General features: G+C 35.0%; 1 protein-coding gene across 5 annotated transcripts in view; it reads right to left on the reverse strand.

The window, feature by feature from the left end:
- RPS6KC1 (ribosomal protein S6 kinase C1) overlaps positions 1–20,178 on the reverse strand; it is a 179,985-nt gene that overhangs the window by 123,996 nt on the left and 35,811 nt on the right. For 4 of the 5 annotated variants that reach the window (XM_077902148.1, XM_077902147.1, XM_077902145.1 and 1 more), the window contains 2 exons: positions 16,947–17,062; positions 5,011–5,104 (listed from right to left, as the gene is read on the reverse strand). In XM_077902148.1, coding sequence (XP_077758274.1) covers positions 5,011–5,104; positions 16,947–17,062 — 210 coding nt within the window. Of the gene's footprint in view, positions 1–5,010; positions 5,105–16,946; positions 17,063–20,178 lie in introns of those variants that run through there. The other variant, XM_077902149.1, reaches the window with a different exon arrangement.

The following is a 20,178-nucleotide window of genomic DNA, read 5'->3' on the forward strand; positions in this document are numbered from 1 at the left end:
GACAATGAATAACAGTTAAGTAGATAAGCACTTAAGAGAAAAAAGAACTTCAAAGTGAATAAGCCTTCTCTCATAATATAGGAGGGCCTAAAATAATCAGAGTAACTAGATTTAGAGTTCTCATGGTGCCACCTAGTGGACATTCACATTAAATTCTACTTTAAATTTAAATGACTTTTAATTAGGCTTTCTAGATTTTGTCATTTTACACTACTCCATGTAGTGGGTAGACTTTAAGTTCGTCTGAAAAATAGATTTAGGCTATTAAGTAGCCAATCTACTGAAGAATATTCCTTTTTTAAACGATCCCAATTCAAAGCATCAACTTTAAATCAACTAAACAAAAATAATACAAATAACAAAAAAAATCATAATTATGAAATGGTACACTGATACAGATGATTTTCTTCAAATTTAAATAACTATACACCCTTCCAATTTGTCTCCCCTAAGAGTTTAAAACTCATCAACATTATTCAATTTAATACAGTTTAACTCTAATCTTCATGCTTTAACGAATTCCCCCATCAAATAAAAACACAAATCTTGAACTGAAGGCGATTTTAGAGATCCTTTACACAGACCAGCAATAGATGCTATTATCAAAATGTACATTTCATTTACTCTAAAATGGCTACTTCAAGACAACTTAATAGATCCTTTCTTGTGTCTACAATTGCCACAAGTGAGCCCCATGGAGCTCTTAATCCACAATTTACTACCAAAAAAAAAAAAAAAAGTAGATCTGGCTATTCCAGGAGACATTTAAGAACATTCGCTCTTAAGATCTACATACAAGAAGCTGATCTCTCAATTTGTATTTGTGGTTATGATCACCTAATTATTTTCTCTTGTTTGCTGCATACACCTGGAAAATGTCCCTCCCATAACTGCAAAGGAAGTCAAGCAACATATTAGGAAGAGGAAATGACACAGGTTACCAGATGAGAGTCTACCAACATCAAAGGCTCCAATATAAAGGCCAGCATGGCAGTAAAGCAACTACATCCTTCAAACAGGCCAACAGATGAGAGAAACATGTCAAGAAGCTCAATTCCCATGCACCATTTTGGCTAGATTTCCACAAATGTCATAGTAACTTCATAGCTAAGTTTAATCAAATGAAAAGATGCAAGTTTAAAAAGGAAATAAGATGTTAACAATCAAGTCAATCTTCTTTCATCTTTAAAAATATATGTAGTTTAATTTCTCCGGACAAAGGAGATAAAGAGTGACCACTTCATTTTAAAAACATAAAACAATATTAACTTTTTTATCTAAAAACCTACTGAATAATTTTATAATTTTCAATTTCATATTAGATAAAATATATTTACCAGTTAATTACCAAATTATTGGTTTTATGAAACCTTAAAGGAGTTTTCTCTATCCCACTATCAAATAATGATAATTAAAAAAAAAAACATTAATCCAGCTCTTTATGTTTTCCTCAGAAAACTTTCCTTCAAGGTAAATTAAGACCTGTTGATTGCATTTTTATGGTACTAATAAAAATAATGATCATTTAGCCTCTACATCTGTTCTCTGAGAGGTGATATACTTGCCATGTCATTCTAACTACTGAAGGACCTTGAAACAGCAGACTATATATTAAGATTTGCCCCTCTGGCTCATTTCACTGGCAAACTAAATCACAAGTATGAAAAATGAATACACCTTTGAAACATCATTTAAAATACTGCACTCAGAGGAGTTGTTATAGAGTGAATCACTTCCTCACATTTTGGCTCTAAATCCAAACCACAAGCACTTGCCACCACAATCCCTCTACAACCCTCAATTTCACTGTGTACCTGTGGGGCTTGGCCGGCTGCCAGCTTTTCTGCTCTTTTGCTAGGAGAGGCCCTCTCCCTTTGCTATCTCAGGGGCTTGCAGACCTTTTGGTAGGAAAGTGTATCTTCCACTTCCCCAGTATGCCAGACAATCTCATGATATTTAAAAGTCATTTCCCCTCTCAAAAAACAATGAATTTGCAAGCTGACACTGTGATCTGTATTAGTCAACAAGGTGTCTTTCAGCAGGATTAATTAGTCAGGCAAAAAGGCTTTTAAAGGGAGGGAGTAAAAAACATAACCATTAACAGCTTTTCTAGTTCCACATTTTGCATTCTTCATGGATCACAGCATGTTCCAGAGATGGTAATGCAGTTGGAAAACTGAACTATGCGCTGAAAGGATAAAATGTCAGTATTACTTTTAGGTAGCATAAGTCTTTTCTAGGTTTTTTTTTTTAAGATTTTATTTATTAATTCATGAGACACAGAGAGAGAGAGGCAGAGACACAGGCAGAGGGTAAAGCAGGCAGAGGGAGAAGCAGGCTCCATGCACGGAGCCCGACATGGGACTCGATCCCAGGTCCCCAGGATCACACCCCAGGCTGAAGGCGGCGCTAAACCGCTGAGCCACCCAGGCTGTCCTTTTCTGGGGTTTTTAACAAAAAAAAAGTTCTCCCCAATTTCTCTCATAAAAGCATATTCCTAAAAGATAAATCCTTCCAAGGAAAATGCATCTTTTGGAAACTTCAAAGGTAAACCCTGGAACAACTGCTTTAGGTAGGGAGGCCCATACCATCCCACTGTGCCAGAGGCAGCCCCGGTCTTGCTATACTTATTAAAGCATCCTCTTTACTTCTCAGAAGTGTGAGATCCAGTTTGGACAATAAATTACAAACTCATCCTAGTTTTAGGTAATATCTTTTCTTTTTTTTACCACATTTTTACCCTGAACAGCTTTCCAGATTCTAGAACACTATCCGAAGAAAACACATTCCTAATAATAATGCTCCTCCCCTTCTTTTCCAGATGATAACAAAAGACCTCTGTATCATTCCATTCGTGATGACCTAACACTAAAATAGGTTCTCAGACATACATCTCCTACCATAGCTGATTCACACCTAGTTAAAAAGGCTTATTGGGCAGTCCGGGTGGCTCAGTGGTTTAGCGCTGCCTTCAGCTCAGGGTGTGATCCTGGAGACCCAGGATCGAATCCCACATCGGGCTCCCTGCATGGAGCCTGCTTCTCTCTCTGCCTGTGTCTCTGCCTCTCTCTCTCTGTCTTTCATGAATAAATAAATAAAATATTTTTAAAAAATAAAGAAAGAATAAAAAGGCTTATTGATATCAAAAGAATATAACCATTCCCAAGTCATGCAACCTTATATTCCTATAACAAAACACAAAAGAAGAGGAATTAAGAAGCATTCTACAATTTCCAAGAACTGTACTTTTCACTGAACACTCTCCTACAAATCTTTCTAACTCATTTGTCCATTATTGGATGTCACCAAATTAGCACATTTACAGGCAAAAGATACCCTTCCCCTCCTTTCTCAGGAAAAGAGTATCTCGGAGGTATTGGCCAGATCAGATTATCCCAAATAAAGTTACCTTCCAAGGAAACCGGCTCTAGAAACAGAATCACATTGGGATCCCAAGCAGGGACCAGATTTTCCAAAGCCTGGCAAGGATCTGCAGATCAAAACAGGTTATAGGGAACAGGTACTTTTCCCCCCAAGACAAAATGGATTGTAAACTAAAATTACTGTCAGCAATGTTTTTTATGACCTTGGCTGATTCAGTATGGAGCCAAAGGTATTGAGGACCTAATGGAAACCCCTGGGCCTGAGGTTCCCATACATTACGCAAAACACTAGGTATAAATGAATGGACTTTGTTTTTAAGTCAATGGGAGCCACCACAAAAAAAAAAAAAAAAAAAAAAAAAAAAAAAAAAAAAAAACAAAAAAAAAAAAAACCATGAAGAGCCAATCATGTCTCAATGCAGTGGCAACAAAAGAAAAATAAATTTTATGAGACTGACATGCTACCTACTGTGCTAACAAGGCACCTGGAAACAAATTTTAAATGCTTCAGCCTACACAATGGATGGGAACTTGCTGCTCCTACCAAATTAAGATGGGAACTTACTGCAATAAACCTATATCAATGTGTCTGCTGATATATAATATCACTGAAATGAGATTATGGCCTCCATATTAAGCATCCTCCTCTACCATAACCTATAATCCTCGAAGAAGATCAAGAAATATCTAGTCTATGATTTTACTTTTATATAAGCCTCCTCAAATAAATCTAATTACCTATTTTTAAAAACTCTCCCTCCCTGTCTCCAAATCTCTTTCTCTTAATTCCAAAATCTTCCCTGCAAGAAAACTAGCTAAGGAAATTTAAAGAATAAAATGTATGGATTTTAACTCTTCATAAAAATTCAAGGATGGCTCAACTAGAGAATAAAACAAGAGATTAAGCACCTTTTAATTAAAATGATTAAAATTTCAAAAATTGCACTGGTTTAGATTCACATTATTATAAAACATACTAAAAACACTAAAACTGCTTAGGTTTATTCTTTCTCGGAACATGACTAAATTTTTAAAACCAGTTTTGAGGGGATCCCTGGGTGGCTCAGCGGTTTAGCGCCTGCCTTTGGCCCAAGGCGCAATCCTGGAGTCCCGAGATCGAGTCCCGCTTCGGGCTCCCAGCATGGAGCCTGCTTCTCCCTCCTCCTGTGTCTCTGCCTCTCTCTCTCTCTCTCTCTATGTCTATCATGAATAAATAAATAAATCTTTTTAAAAATTAAAAATAAAAAAAAAATAAAACCAGTTTTGAAATTGTCTAAAAGTCAGACGCTACTAAATAAATTTTAGCAAAATATTCTTAACACCAGACAATACAAATTGTGAACATTCATTGTACCACATTTCACTAAATCCAATATGCTGTTAATTGTAGGATAAATCATTACTTTATATTTCACTAAGAAAGAAAAAAGGCTGTCAATTAAATGTAAGATATCATCGACCCAATATCACTTGCTCAGTATCAGTGATATTGAAGGAAAAATAGTATCTTAGAATTGGTGAAATACTCTCAAATTCCTATAGCCATCTATTCTTTTGCAATTCAAATATGATTTATAGTTTTCTGCAATCAAAATCATGAAATGAAAAAAATATCAAAATATCATACCTTCTGTACTACACTCAGGAAAGCTATCAACGAGGGAATCAGAATAAGCTTCAGCAGGACCAATCAATTCAGAACCATCATTAATTATTCCACCCTAAAAAGAGGAGAGTAATTGTGTTTCATTGTTAATAAGAGTATTTTTAAAATGAGTAATAAATGAACAATAGTTATCTCAACTTTACGTAAGGATTACAGAAACTATTCATCTGTTAAACTAGATAATAACTGCTTTAAAAAATCAATAGGAATATCAGTACTGTTCATCAATTTTTACAAATGTACCACACCAATACAAAGTATTAACAATAGGGGAATCTCTGTGAAGGGGAAAGGGGTATATAGAAAAGGACTATACTTTCTTCTTCTTTTTTTTTTTTTTTTTTTTTTTGGAGTTTTAGTTATTTATTTGAGGGAGAGAGGGCACACACATACAGGGGAAGAGGCAGAGGGAGAAAAAAACTTAAACAGACTCTGAGCTGAGTGTGGGGCCCAATATGGAGCTTTAGCTCATCACCCTGAGATCAGGACCTAATAAGCCAAAATCAAGAGTCAGAAGCTTAGCCAACTGCATCACCCAGGCATGCCTGAAAGCACTCTACCTTTATTTTTTAGCACTATACTTTTTGCACAATTTTTCTGTAAACTAAATTGCTGTAAAAAAAATCTTTAATTAAAATCTATTTTAATATATTAAAATTCAAAGAAATATTATAATATCGTATGGCTTTTTATAAAAGTATATTTTTTAAAACTCTATAAAAAATACTCAAACACAAGAAAAATGAAACATCCACCAACTAAAAACCATTATTCAGCATCCTTAGTGACTGGTCATTCGAATTAGTAATAAATATTGGGACTCCATTAGAAGCCATTTAATTTTATCAAATTAAAAACTACAATATGGGACACCTGGGTGGCTCAGTGGTTTAGCCCCTGCCTTCAGTCCAGGGCATGATCCTGGAGTCCCGGGATCAAGTCCCACATTGGGCTCCCTGCATGGAGCCTGCTTCTCCCTCTACCTATGTCTCTGCCTCTCTCTTTCTGTGTCTCTCATGAATAAATAAATAAAAATCTTTTTTAAATAAATAAAAATTTAAAAATAAAATAAAAACTACGATATATCACACAGTACCTCAGTGATTCCAGAAGTACCTTAAATTTGAAAATCATTTAGACATAATAATGTATATAAAACTAAAATTAAACAAATTTAAGATATTTGTATTATTTAATAAATACAAAATGGATTTTTCTTTTTTTTTTTTTTTTTTAAAGATTTTATTTATTTATTCATGAGGGACACAGAGAGAAGGAGAGGCAGAGAGACACAGGCAGAGGGAGAAGCAAGCTCCACGCAGGGAGCCCGATGTGGGACTCGATCCCGGGTCTCCAGGATCAGGCCCTGGGCTGAAGGCGGCGCTAAACCGCTGAGCCACCCGGGCTGCCCCTGGATTTTTCCATATGACCATTATTTTAATTCTGTATTTAGGTTTGCAAATTAAACTATTAAAAAACTGTTTTCTTCCCCCCCCCCCAAAAAAAAAAACTGTTTTCTCTTATTCTATGTGCAACTAGAGAATCTTACTCCATGTGCAGCTAGAGAATGTACTTAGCAGGTAAGCAGTGGTGGTGTGATTTTGTGCTGTGGTTTTGTAGACAGTTCCAATCACAGGTATAAAGGCTTATAATCCTTAAATAATTATAACTAATTAAAAAACAGCTTTCCTGCTCCTTAACATCTTTCCTTCTACCTTCCACCAATAGTTCCATGCCCCCAAACACTCCTATCGGGATAGCAAAACCTAAGAGAAACATAAGACCTCTATTTCTTCTCTTCTTCAGCACAAAGAATTCAACAACTCTCTTTACATAACCAAAATTCTCCCTTCCCGCTTATCTTTAAGAGAAATTAGAAATGGTCCCTCTCAAATTACCAACTTTTACTTCCAAGAGTGTTAAGTGAACTAAAACTTTAAAACAATTATTCTCTTTAGAGGCAAGAATTTATATGACTTAGTTCTATTTGTTTATTAAAATATTCAAATCACAGTTTATATCTGAATTTTTCTCCAAAACATTAGTCTCTACTTCAGACTAAGCCATCCAAACCAAATCTTAAAAAAATCTGCAAATATCTCAAGAATTTTAATAGACAAAGCTGATTTTATTTACAATCTTACTTAACAGAAAGTGCCCTTCAACTACTATCTCTTCGACCACCAGGTGTGTAAGTTTAAGTTACTTATCTATAAAATGAAAACATTATCTATAACTCAAGTTGTTAGGACTACAAGATTTCATACACATAAAGTACTTAGAACAACATAAACACTCAATAAATTTTTGTTAATATTAGCTGATACAAGATCTGTTTATCAGATTAAAAAAATACTAAAGAATGCAAAAAACATTTAGCTCAGAATTCCAGAGAAATTATATTTACCTAATTTAACAAACAATATTATACAAAGTAAATAATAAAGAGTAAATCTTTAATTAAACAAAATAATAAAAACTGTTCCATAGGAACTCAAGGGAAGTAGTGGGAAAATAAGCCACAATTCTATTTTAATCTCTACATTAAATCTCTAGATTAGTTGCTATTTTGATCTCTGGACCAAAAACAGTAACCATTTGGTGTTCTTCATTACACAGTAGACAGAAACTCTTATTACACAGCATCTAAGTTTTTTTGTTAATGAAATGTCAATCTGGGGAGTGATGGAGTTCAGGTATGATGGAATAAGTAGATTAGCAAATGCTCTCCCCAAAAGGCAATGATGTAACTAGAGAAAAACGTCAGGATGACCATTTGAGGGCTCTGGAAATTGACCAATAGCCTGGGGTTGCTCCCACCTTCGTCCCAGCTGGGTTGCCATGGTAATTATACAAGGGCAAGACAAGTCTTGAAATTCAGCGGGTTCACTTGCAGAGGAGGCTGGCATGATTTGGATTGAAGCAGAGAAAAAAGTCCTTACCAAACAGTAATATCAGTAATAGTAATAATCTCAGTGCCAAAGCACAGTGGCTCAGCAAAACATGAAGTTGCAGCAAGCGAAGAACCAGCATATTAGCCAGACATTTCGCAGGGAGATACAGGAAATACACAGCCATTTAGGTTCTTAATAAGCTCTCTACCCATCCATGCAGAAGATCAGAGAGAAATGGAGCTATCTGGGGGAACCCGGGTGGCTCAGTGGTTGAATGTCTGCTTTTGGCTCAGGGCGTGATCCCAGGGTCCTGGGATGGAGTCCCACATCAGGTTCCCCATAGGGAGCCTGCTTCTCTCTCTGCCTATGTCTCTGCCTCTTTCTGTGTCTCTCATGAATAAATAAATAAAATCTCCAAAAAAAAAAAGAAAAGAAAAGAAAAGAAATGGAGCTATCTACAAGTCCCTGGCAAACCATGATGTGTACACACACACACAGAGGAAATCCAAGAGATCCCAAAAGAAAGCAAAAGCCAGTACAAACTTAAAAACTGCTCAAACTCTGAAAATACACCAGGAATCATCAGCATGTGGAAGCAGCATATAATGGAAAAAAATGTTTAAATACAAGCAAAGACGAATCACTGGCTGACCATTAAGCTATGCTGATACAGGACTAATCCCTGGTTAGCAATAGGGATTAGTTTAAAAATACAATAGAAATTAAAAATTGAGCAGAGATAGATATCAGCATACACTACCCACTAAACAGACTGCACAGATTCAGTGTAGACATGTTACTACACACACTAACAAAACAACACTAACAATCCTCAGGGCAAAAACTGGAACTCTGATCTGCTATGTTACCCAAAACTTCCAGTTTTCAACACAAAAAATCACAAGACATTCAAAGAAATTAGAAAGTGTGTGCACCATACATGGCAGATAAGGAGGAGAAGCAATCAATAGGCACTAACTCCAGGGGGCAAAGACATTGGACTTAAAAGGCCAAGACTTCAAAGCAGCTATTTATAGAAGTTAAATAATCGAAGAAAGTTGCGATTAAAGAATTTTTTTAAAGATTTTTATTTATTCATTTGAGACAGAGAGATGATACCAAGAGGAACATGAGCAGGGGGGAGGGGCAGAGGGAGAGAGAGAAGCAGGCTTCCAGCTCAGTGGGGACATGGGGCTCGATCCCAGGACACCAGGATCATGACCCAAGCCAAAGGCACACTCAACCATGTGAGCCACCCAGGTGCCCCTAAAGAATTTTTTAAAGTATGATATTTTAAAAATAAATAAAGTATGATATTTATGACTCATGAAATAACAAATATAATTAAATATAAATTATAAAAATGAACCAAATGCAACATTATTCATAAGATCCAAAAGTAGAGATAATTCAAATGTCTGTCAACTGATTCATAGATAAAGTATGGCATATTCATATCCATCTAATGGAGTATTATTCAGCCATATAAAGCAATGAAGCACTGACACACACTACAACATGGATGAATCTTGAAAACATTAAGCTAGGTGGGTAAAAGAAGTCAGATGCAAAAGGTCACATATTATATAATTCCATTCACATGAAATGTCCAGAACAGATAAATCCTCAAGACGGAAAATATATTAGTGGTTGCTAGGAGTTAGGGCAAGTGGGGAAGGAAGAGTTAAGTGCTAATGGGCACAGGATTTCGATATGGGGTGATGAAAATATTCTGGAATTAAACAATGATAATGGTGGCACAACCCTGTGAATATACTAAATGCCACTAAACTTTATACTTTAAAATGGTGAATTTTATGTTACGTGAATCTCAATTCTAAAAAAAGAACCAGATAGAAATCATAGTAACAAAATGCAACTGATTTGAGAAAGATGAATAATAAATGAACTTAAAGATCAATAGAAACTCTCCAAAATGAAAATCATAGGAAAGAAACACCTAGTAAGAGAATCGGAGAGCTGTAAGGATAATAGTAAGCATACCAACTTACATGTACCAGACAAGGGAGAGAAAAAAGTTGGAAAAAATATTTGAAAAGATGAGGTAGAAAACTTTCAAGCTTTGATGAAAAATAATCATCTACCAATATAGGAAGACAAATTAAACCCCAAATGGATAAACAGAAAAAGATGAACACCTTGAGTCACACTACTAAAAGACAAAGACAAAATTCTGAAAGCAGCAAACAGAAAAATACTTCTATATCAGAGCTACAGTAAAAAAATAACAAACAACTTCTCATAAAGAACAGTGGAGGGGATCCCTGGGTGCCTCAGTGGTTTAGCACCTGCCTTCGGTCCAGGGCGTGATCCTAGGGTCACAGGATCGAGTCCTGCATCAGGCTCCCTGCATGGAGCCTGCTTCTCCCTCTACCTATGTCTCTGCCTCTCTCTCTCTGTCTCTCACGAATAAATAAATAAAACCTTTAAAAAAAAGAAAAAACAGTGGAAAACAAAAGGTACTGAAATTACAAATTCAAAATACTAAAAGAAACACTGTTCATCAATAATTCTATATATCCAGAAAAACTACTCCTTTAAAATGAAGGGTAAACAAAAACACTTCCAAAGACTAATAAGAAAATCTGTTTCTAGCAAGCCCACCTTACAAACACAAAAAAAGAAACTGACAACAAATGGTAATTTAAATCTACCTGGACAAATAAAGAACACCAAAAAAAGATAACTATGTGGGTAAATATAAATGACTACATAAATATAGGTTCTTCTCTTTTCATCTCCTTAATTTCTTTAAAAGACATCCAATCATAACACTATATTGTTGGGGGTATAATATATTTGAGATATACATAATAATAACACAAAAAAAGGAGGATTGACTACAGCTTTATGAGCAAACTTTTTCTATTTTACTGGAATTAAGTTAATATTAATCTCAAGAAAATTGGCATAAATTAAAATGCATTATTTTAATCCCTAGAACAACCATTAAGAATATAAATTAGGGAACACCTGGGTAGCTCAGTGGGTTAACCATCTAACTCTTTTGATTTAGGCTCAGGTCATCTCAGGGTAGTGAGATTCAGCCCTGTATCAGGTTTACTCTCAGCAGGGAGTCTGCTTGATATTTTTTCTCACCCTCTTAACTTAAAAAAGCATAAAAGGGGAATTTAAATGGTACAATAAAAAGTATCTAATGCAAAAAATGACATAAAGGAGAAACAAAAGAACAAAAAGCATATGAGATATATAACATTTGGCAAAATAGCATATTTAAATATAAAAGAATAAATATGCCAATTGACAACAGCAATTTTGAGACTGGATAAAAAAAATAAGATCAAACTACATAGTGCATGTAAGAAATATCCTTTGGATTCAATAACACAAATAGATTGAAAGCAAAAGAATAAAAACAGAGGTTCCATACAAAAAGGTACCTAGATGGTCTTTATTAAAGAGTGATTTATATTAAAATCACACAAAATAGATCTTAAGACAATAAATATTACTCAAGATAAAGAGGGACATTTCATAAGGCTAAGAAAATCAACTTAGCAGGAAGTTATAACCACTATGAATAAATACACATGCACATGCCAACAGAGCCCCAAAATAAATAAACATTAACAACTGAAAAGACAAACAGAAAATTCAACAATAATAACTGGAGGCTTCAATACCTCACTCAAAATAATTGATAGAACTAGACAGAAAATCAGCAAAGATACAGAAGGCTTAAACATCACTAGCAACTAATTTGAACTAACTACAATTTACATAAAATTCCACCTGATAACAGAACATGTATTCCTTTCAAGCACACATGGAACATTCTCTAGGACAGGTGGTATACTAAGAAATAAATCAAACCTCACTAAATTTAAAAGAACTGAAATCATACAACACATGTTTTCTGACCACAACCATTAGAAAACAAAACTAGATATCAACAGTAAAAGAAATTTTAGGGGGGACACCTCGCTGGCTCAGTGGGTGAGCATCTGCCTTCGGCTTAGGGCATGATCCCAATCCTTGGATCGAGTCCCACATCGGACTCCACTCAAGGAGCCTGCTTCTCCGTCTACCTGTGTCTCTGCCTCTCTCTGTGTGTCTCTCATAGATAAATAGGTAAAATCTTAAAAAAAAAAAAAAATTAGGAAATCAACAAATATTTGGAAATTAAAAGAACAGTCTTCTAAATAACCAATGGGTTCACAGATCACAGAAGAAATTTTTAAAAATGCATTGAACTGAATAAAAATGATAAACAGCAAAGTAAATCCAAGCAAGCAAAAGGAAGGAAATAAAGTTTAGAGTAGAAATCAATAAAAGGAAATATAGAAAAGAGAGGAAAATGAAATAGAGAAAAATCAACAAAACCAGGTTAGGTTTTTTTTTTTTTAAAAGATTTTATTTATTCAATTGAAAGAGAGAGAGCAGGGGAAGGGCAAAGGGAGAAGAAGTAGGCTTCGCTCTGAGCATGGAGCCCAATATGAAACTATTTCAGGACCCTGAGATCATGATCTGGGCCAATTCAGACGCTTAATCAACGGAGAGCCACCCAGGCACCCCAACCAGGTTAGTCTTTTGAAAAACAATCAACAGTATCAAACTTTTAGCTAGACTGACCAAGAAAAAAATAAATAATATACAATTACCAAAATCATGAATGAAAGAAGGGACATCACTACCATCCCTACAGAAACCAAAGGCATTATACGGAAATACTATGAACAATTTACACTAATAAATTACACAGTTTAGATGAAAATTCCTGGGAAGGGACAAATTATCAAAACCAATTCAAGAAGAAAGAGAATATCATAATAAACCTATAACAAGCAAATAAATTGAATTAAAATTTGAGATCCTCCCAGATTAATTCTAATATCAGGTATGTACCTATGAGAAATGAAAAGATATGCCCACATGAAAAACTTATATGCCAATATTTACAACAGCATCATTAATAATAGCAAAAAGGGAGAGACAACCCAAATGTGCTCAACTGATGAATGGATAAACAAAATGAAGTAAATCCACAGATCCATACAAAGGAATACTATATAGCCACAAAGAGAGAGAAATATTGATATATGCTACTACATGTATTAAACCTTTAAAACATAATGCTAATAACTAAAAACACAATTCTGTTCACAAAGGTATCAAAAGAATAAAATGTTTATAGTAATTTTAACGAGGCGCAGACTTATCCACTGAAAATTGCAAAACACTGCTGAGACTAATTAAATACATGGAGAGTTATTTCATGTTCATGGATTGTAAGACAATATTGTTAAGAAACAATTTTCCCTAAAATGAACTATAGATTTAATAGAATTCCAATCAAACTCCCATCAGGATTTTTTGTTCATATGGACAAGTTGATGCTAAAATTTTTTATGGAAATTCAAAGGACTCAAAATTGCCATAATAATTCTGAAAAATGATGAATAAAGTGGGACAACTTACACTATCTGATTTCAAAACTTATTATAAAGCTACAATAATGAAGTCAATACAGTACTGTTATAAGAACAAGCACATAAATCAATAGAACACATCAAAAGTCAAGACATAAACCATCATGGGATGCCTGGGTGGCTTAGTAGTTGAGCATCTGCCTTTGGCTCAGGTCATGATCCCGGGGTCTGGGATCAAGTCCCATATCAGGCTCCCTGTGAGGAGCCTACTTCTCCCTCTGCCTGTGTCTGCCCCTCTCTCTGTATCTCTGATGAATAAATAAATAAAATCTTTAAAAAAAAAAAAAAAAAAAAAGAAGGAAACCATTATATTTACATTCAATTCATTTTCAGCAACAATGCCAAGGTAATTCAATGGGGAAAGGATGGCCTTTTCAACATACAGTGCTGAGACTATTAGATATTCATGTTCCAAAAGATGAATTTAGACTGTTACTTCACACTGTATACAAAAATTAATTGAAAATGGATCACAGACCTAAATCTAAGACCAAAACTTTTAGAAAAGATCACAGAAGACTTTGGGCTAATTAATCCAAGTTCTTGGATATGACCAAAAAAGCGTGATTCAAAAAAAAGAAATAAAATTGATAAACTAGACCATTAAAACTAAAAATTGGTCCAGTGACCTGACCTAGAAGACGTAAGAAGGACTACTTCTAAGTAGAATTTCTAGGAAAGCTTTTAAAAACTGGCATGCATGCATGCATGCATGTATTCATTCATTCATCAGCCCTTTTCCTTTCACACCCCAAACCAGGAACCTAAGGCTTTGATGACATCATTAAGGTCTGTACCAATCTTGTCCCGTCTTCCTCATTCAACTTCTTGTTGTATGAAACAATAAACCCTTTTCTTATTTCAGCTAATATGGTAAGCTTTTTTGTTTTTTGCTTGCAGCTAAATAACCCTCAAGGATCGTATTTTCATATCTTTATTTAGAGACTAACTACCACTGTTGTAATTTTTTTTAAGATTATATTTATTTATTTATTCATGAGAGACAGAGAGAGAGAGAGAGAGGCAGAGACACAGGCAGAGGGAGAAGCAGACTCCATGCAGGGAGCCTGACATCGGACTCGATCCTGGGTCTCCAGGATCAGGCCCTGGGCTGAAAGTGGCGCTAAACTGCTGAGCCACCTGGGCTGCCCTACTGTTGTAATATTATTAAATCAGTATCTCTCTCCTGACCAACACACTACTTAAGGTATTTCTAATATATTTTCTAAGATTGGCTTGACTTCCCTTAAAGTGACCAATGTCTTCCTTCTTTTCTTCTTTCTCTCATTTCACAAAGCCTAAAAAGTGTTATTCAGCAGCAGTTACAATCAGGAATTCTCATATCCAAAAGAAACAGAATGAACAAGTAACATATTTAAATGGTTCAAAGTCAGGGGGTACCTGGGTGGTGCAGTTAAGCACAGGGCTCTTGGTTTCAGCTCAGGTCATGATCTCAGGGTCGTGAGATTGAGTTCCATGTCAGGCTCCATACTCAGTGCAGTCTGCTTAGGACTGTCTCTGCCTTTCCCTCTGCTCCTCCACCCACCCTACCCTACGCACACTCTCTCAAATAAATAAATAAATCTCTAAAAATAAATAAATAAATTGTTCGAAGTCTAAGATCTGACTTCCATAGTCCCAGATTGATTTTTTTAGCCCTTGGCATGTGTTAATTTGCATGACTGCCTTTCACAATTTCTACAAAACCATACCCTTCTTTTTTAGTAATGCTGCCTTTTTCTCTTTTTTTTTTTTTTTAAGATTTATTAATTTGAGAGAGAGAGAGAGAGCACATGTGTGCATGAGAGTGAGTGGAGGGGGGGCAAGCGGGAGAATCTCAAGCAGATTCCCCACTGAGCACAGAGCCCAATGAAGATCTGGCTCTTATGATTCAGAGATTATGATCTGATCTAAAATCAAAATCAGATGCTTAACTAACTGAGCCACCCAGGCGCCCCTAATGCTTCCTTTTTCTTTAAGCGTAGACTGTTTGCCATATAGATAGGGTTGTAACTAAGAGTAGCAAAGAACCGTATCAATTTGGTTTGGCATTTTATCCTAAAGATCTGCGGTATGTCATAAGCAGAGCCACATTCATCATTTCAGCCTTGTTTACACAATGATGGAAAATTAAGCAATGAAGTCCATCTCTAGAAATCTTATTGGTACTATAAACTTTTCTATTACTATTTGTATTTCTATTAGTGTAAAGTCATAAGTTTAGACTATCTTTCAAAGGATCAACTGTCTTCAGTAAGTTAAAATAGGTCATAAAAAATAATTTCCTGGGATCCCCGGGTGGCTCAGCGGTTTGGCGCCTGCCTTTGGCCCAAGGTGTGATCCTGGAGTCCCAGGATCAAGTCCCACGTCGGGCTCCTGGCATGGAGCCTGCTTCTCCCTCTGCCTCTCTCTCTCTCTCTCTCTCTCTCTATGTCTATCGTGAATAAATAAATAAAATCTTAAAAAAAAAAACTTTTAAAAACTAATTTCCTTTTGTAGATCCACTGGCATCAAGAAAATTAAAAATCGCACTACTCATACAGTATTCATATACTTCATATATTCTAACAATTACATTTATACAAATGAGTATATATTTAAAGAAGAGGAAAAACAAGTATGGAACAATCACCTAGCTTTTTGTAGAAGTCTAAAGGCAACAGGAAAACTGTGGTCATTTTTTTTTTTTAACTGTGGTCATTAAAGACATTGATATCAAATAACAACTGTACAGGTTCAATGCAAAATAAATTAGAAAATTATTATTTAAAATGACAAAGAACTTTGGGGCACCTGGGTGGCTCAGCTGGTTGTGTCTGACTCTTAATTTTGGCTCAAGTCATGAGATGAAGCCCTGCATCAGGCTCTGCACTCAGTGCAGAGTCCACTTGGGATTCTCTCCCTCTATCTCCCTCTGCTTCCCTACCCCCCTACTGGCACTCTCTTTCTTTAAATAAATAAAAAAATCTTTAAAAAAAATTAAAACAAAATTCTAAAGAACTCAGAACTGAAAACCTTATATATCAAGAAACTGAAAACACTAATATCTAATGATTCTGATCACATAATTTGTATTAGCCTATCTCTCTAAAATTGTATAGTGACTACTTTTGTTCTATCTCCTACACAAATTAGTACAATAATAACAAAGTGAAAACAAACTTATAGTGGTTTCTATCCTAAAAAGTCTACCACTGAAAGACACCTCAAAAAGTGAAGGCAACAACTAGAATTTCATGATACTTACATTTTTTTAAAATGTGCTTCAATTATAATGTGGAGTGAATGAGATCATCTCTAAGCCCTTTGCATCAATATTTTTAAATCTATGAATCAAAAATCTTACACATTTCTACACTAAAAACAAGATATGTCAAAGACATTGTTTAGCAACTAACTTCTTATTTTAGTGAATGAAATTCAATAGTAAATTATATTTTCTGTTAAATAACAACTTGAATCCTGCATTACTACAAATTAGAAAACAAAAATATTTAATACAGTACAAAATATTTCAGAAAGACTATCAAACCTTGAAAAAATCTTCAAGTTGTTTACTGTTATAAAGAGCAGGGATATTGGCAGAGAACTGTAGCAAATCTTCAGCACACTGTCTTCTCTCTTCAATGACAGTTTCATCGAATCGTCCTAGAATCAAATAAGAATCAAGACTTAAGGAAGGAAGGAAGGTTAATAAAGGAGCAAGACCTAAAAAAAAAAAAAGAAGGAAGGAAGAAGGTAAGTTGGTTTTTTGAGAGTTTACATTCACAGATCAGAAAGAAGCAGCAGGCCTATCTGCCTTACTACACAATCGTCTAAAGTCAAGTCTGCACTGTTGGAATCAGCGGTACTCTCCCCCCAAAAGACAATAATGTTTCTGATACAAGACACAGAGGTATGAACTGATAAATTAGTGGTGCAGCCATACTCAAAGAAATTCAACATTTAAGAAGCTGGTATGATTTGAAACTCAAGTTGAAAAGCGAATTATAAAGAATTCAAATGGTTTTCCCTAGTAATTTAATACTGTAATTACCCATATAATTTTCTCTTTCCCACTCTTTTTGATTTATAAAGAGGCTGAAGAGAGGAAATTGTGAGAACATCTGTATATCAGTGGGGTCAAAAACCTCAGCTTGAAGCAAAAAAGCTTTTAAGCCAAACTCCATGTGTGCCGCTGTCAACGTGCGTGACAGCATGCTTGTGAGAAAAAAGACAGTACACACAGTACCAGTGAGCTGTGATTTACAAGGTGATCGAAAGGTGGTTTTCATAGAATTTTTTTTAATGCTATATACAATTTGAATGCTGGTAAGACATTTTAAAATATTACCATTTTGTACTACTTAGATCAGACTACTGGTTGGCATTTGTCACATGCCATGTAGAACACTGATGGCAATACAGGCTTAAAAAATACAAAATCAAAAGAGGAACATCATCACATAAACATTTTAAACCACTATGCAAAATGTTAACAGAAAACTGAGGCACAAAGAAAAATATAGGCACAAAGCTATATCCCTAGCTATATAACCCAAGACAAGATTTTGAAACTGAATCACTAAAAACTCTCAGCTCAAGGTCTCATGCTTATGGTGAAGCACCTACTTCAAACTAAAAGAAATGGTTTTAGAGTTAGACCCGGTGTAACTAGCTCTACCATCCACTAGCTATAAAATCTTAGATAATTTCTTCATTTATAAAATGGAGAAAATGAACAATGTACTCAGGACTCCAGTTTCATGACAGGCACATAGTTAGCACTTAATAAATTAATGATGATGCCTTTGAATGTTCAAGTATCATCACAGTGTCTAGCACGCAGAGCATGTTAATTAACTCACGCTTGACTGTATGCGTGAATGGTGGAAATTCAGAAAATTTTTCAAAAAAGAACAGTCTTAACAGTGGAACAGTCCATCATCTTAGAAAACAGCCATCTTTCATTAATAAAAGATCTTAACATGGTCCACTCAGCATAATGGATGGGTTCCAGAGACAACGGTCCTACAAAATTCTATGCATGTGTCCACAGGTAGGTTTTTCTAGGGAACGAGTCTATAACTTTTATCAACCCAGGGCCCAATAAAGGTTAACAGCCCAAAGGGAATCCATTAGAGGATCCCAGACATTCAAAACACTGCTTTATTTATACTACACAACAGGGTGCCAGTTGCTAACCCAGTGTCTGTTTTCACCTTCTTCCTTAGTAAAATAATTTCTAATTAACATTATTTCTAAAATAATTAGGAAAATAATTTCCCGATTTCTAACCAAGGACATAGTAATCCAGAAAAAAAGAAAAAGAAAAAAAAAAAAAAAACCACTACATTTGTAGTTTGCTTTGCAGTTACATGTGGGCCACGGACTAAATTCTGATCAATAACATATAAACAAAAATTATACTGTGGCTTCCTAAAAAACCTCTTTGAGAGATAGCCTTTTCTTCTTTCTCCTTGCCCCTTCTCAGAAAGGACTGTGACATGGCAGGTTAAAAGTGACAGAGCCAACAAGTCAGGAGCTTGGATTTCTGATCACTGTGGAGCCATCCTGCCTAAAGCTACCTTCAGGTCTCATACCATGAGAAGGAAATTGACTTCTACCAGGTTTTAAGGTTTATCACAAGAAACCAAACCTAATACCATTATGGTAAATCTATGTTTCTATTATTTCCCAGGTCGTATGCAACAATTCAATTAAACTCAATTCTCCTGATAAGAATCTAAAATGATGTGCTAGCTTACACCTATCAGTAATATTATCTGGAAACAAACTTCCAAGAGCCCCTCCCTACCTGTAAAGCAAATTTTCTGACCTGACAACAATGTAAGTTATTCAGTCTTGGGGAAAACTCACTGGCCAAATAGGTTAAAATTACAGCTAATTGTCCATTATTCCTTCTCTTATCTAAATAAGAAATTAAGTATACACTGGTACTTATGATTATTAGTCCAATATGTTTATCCTTTAAATAAAACTTATTTCCAGGGCCTGTGAATTAATATTAATAATTTTACGAACATTTATAATCTCAGAACAAAAAAATCTAGAAAATGCACAAAATACTACACTATGTTTCAACCCACAAAACCAACTGAAGTTATCTTTAAACGCATTAACTATTGTCAAGAAATTTTAATGGAAAACTCAATAATATTTAATGACACACTAAGAAATCTCGTTTTGTAGCTAAAACAAATACATATTAATATGGGAGCTTCAACCCTAACTGTAACCAGGGATTCATCCCACCTCCCTATAAAGCTAGTTAAGCAATGAGTACATCAACTTCTAAAGAGAACAAAACACATCTTTATGAATTTCCATTCCACTAAACTTGGACAAACGGAGAGGAATTAAAATATTTTTCAGAATGGAGCAAGCACAACCAAAAATAAAGGCTTATATAGTAAAGGGTTCAATTACACTGAATCCTATCATCAGAACAAATAGATGACAGAACATGCTCACTTTTTTGTTCCCAAGATATTTCAGAATAACAATAACAACAAAAATAGTATTTGTAGCATAAACAAAAGAGAAGCAGATGAATTTTAATCCAATAACTACTGGCCTTAGTATATTTAACAAAGCTACATAATTTTAAATTAAAAAAAGAAAGTAGCAAGATTCAACATTCATCCTAACAGTAGCCAACAACCTTAGTGGGGGCTGTTCTCTAGTAGACAGTCCTTTAGAAGCACCTAAACCTCACTTGACAACAGCAACAACGACAGATCATAAACAGGAGCTTATCACTG

This window comes from Canis aureus, chromosome 6 (genome assembly GCF_053574225.1).
Source record: "Canis aureus isolate CA01 chromosome 6, VMU_Caureus_v.1.0, whole genome shotgun sequence".
NCBI lineage: Eukaryota > Metazoa > Chordata > Mammalia > Carnivora > Canidae > Canis > Canis aureus.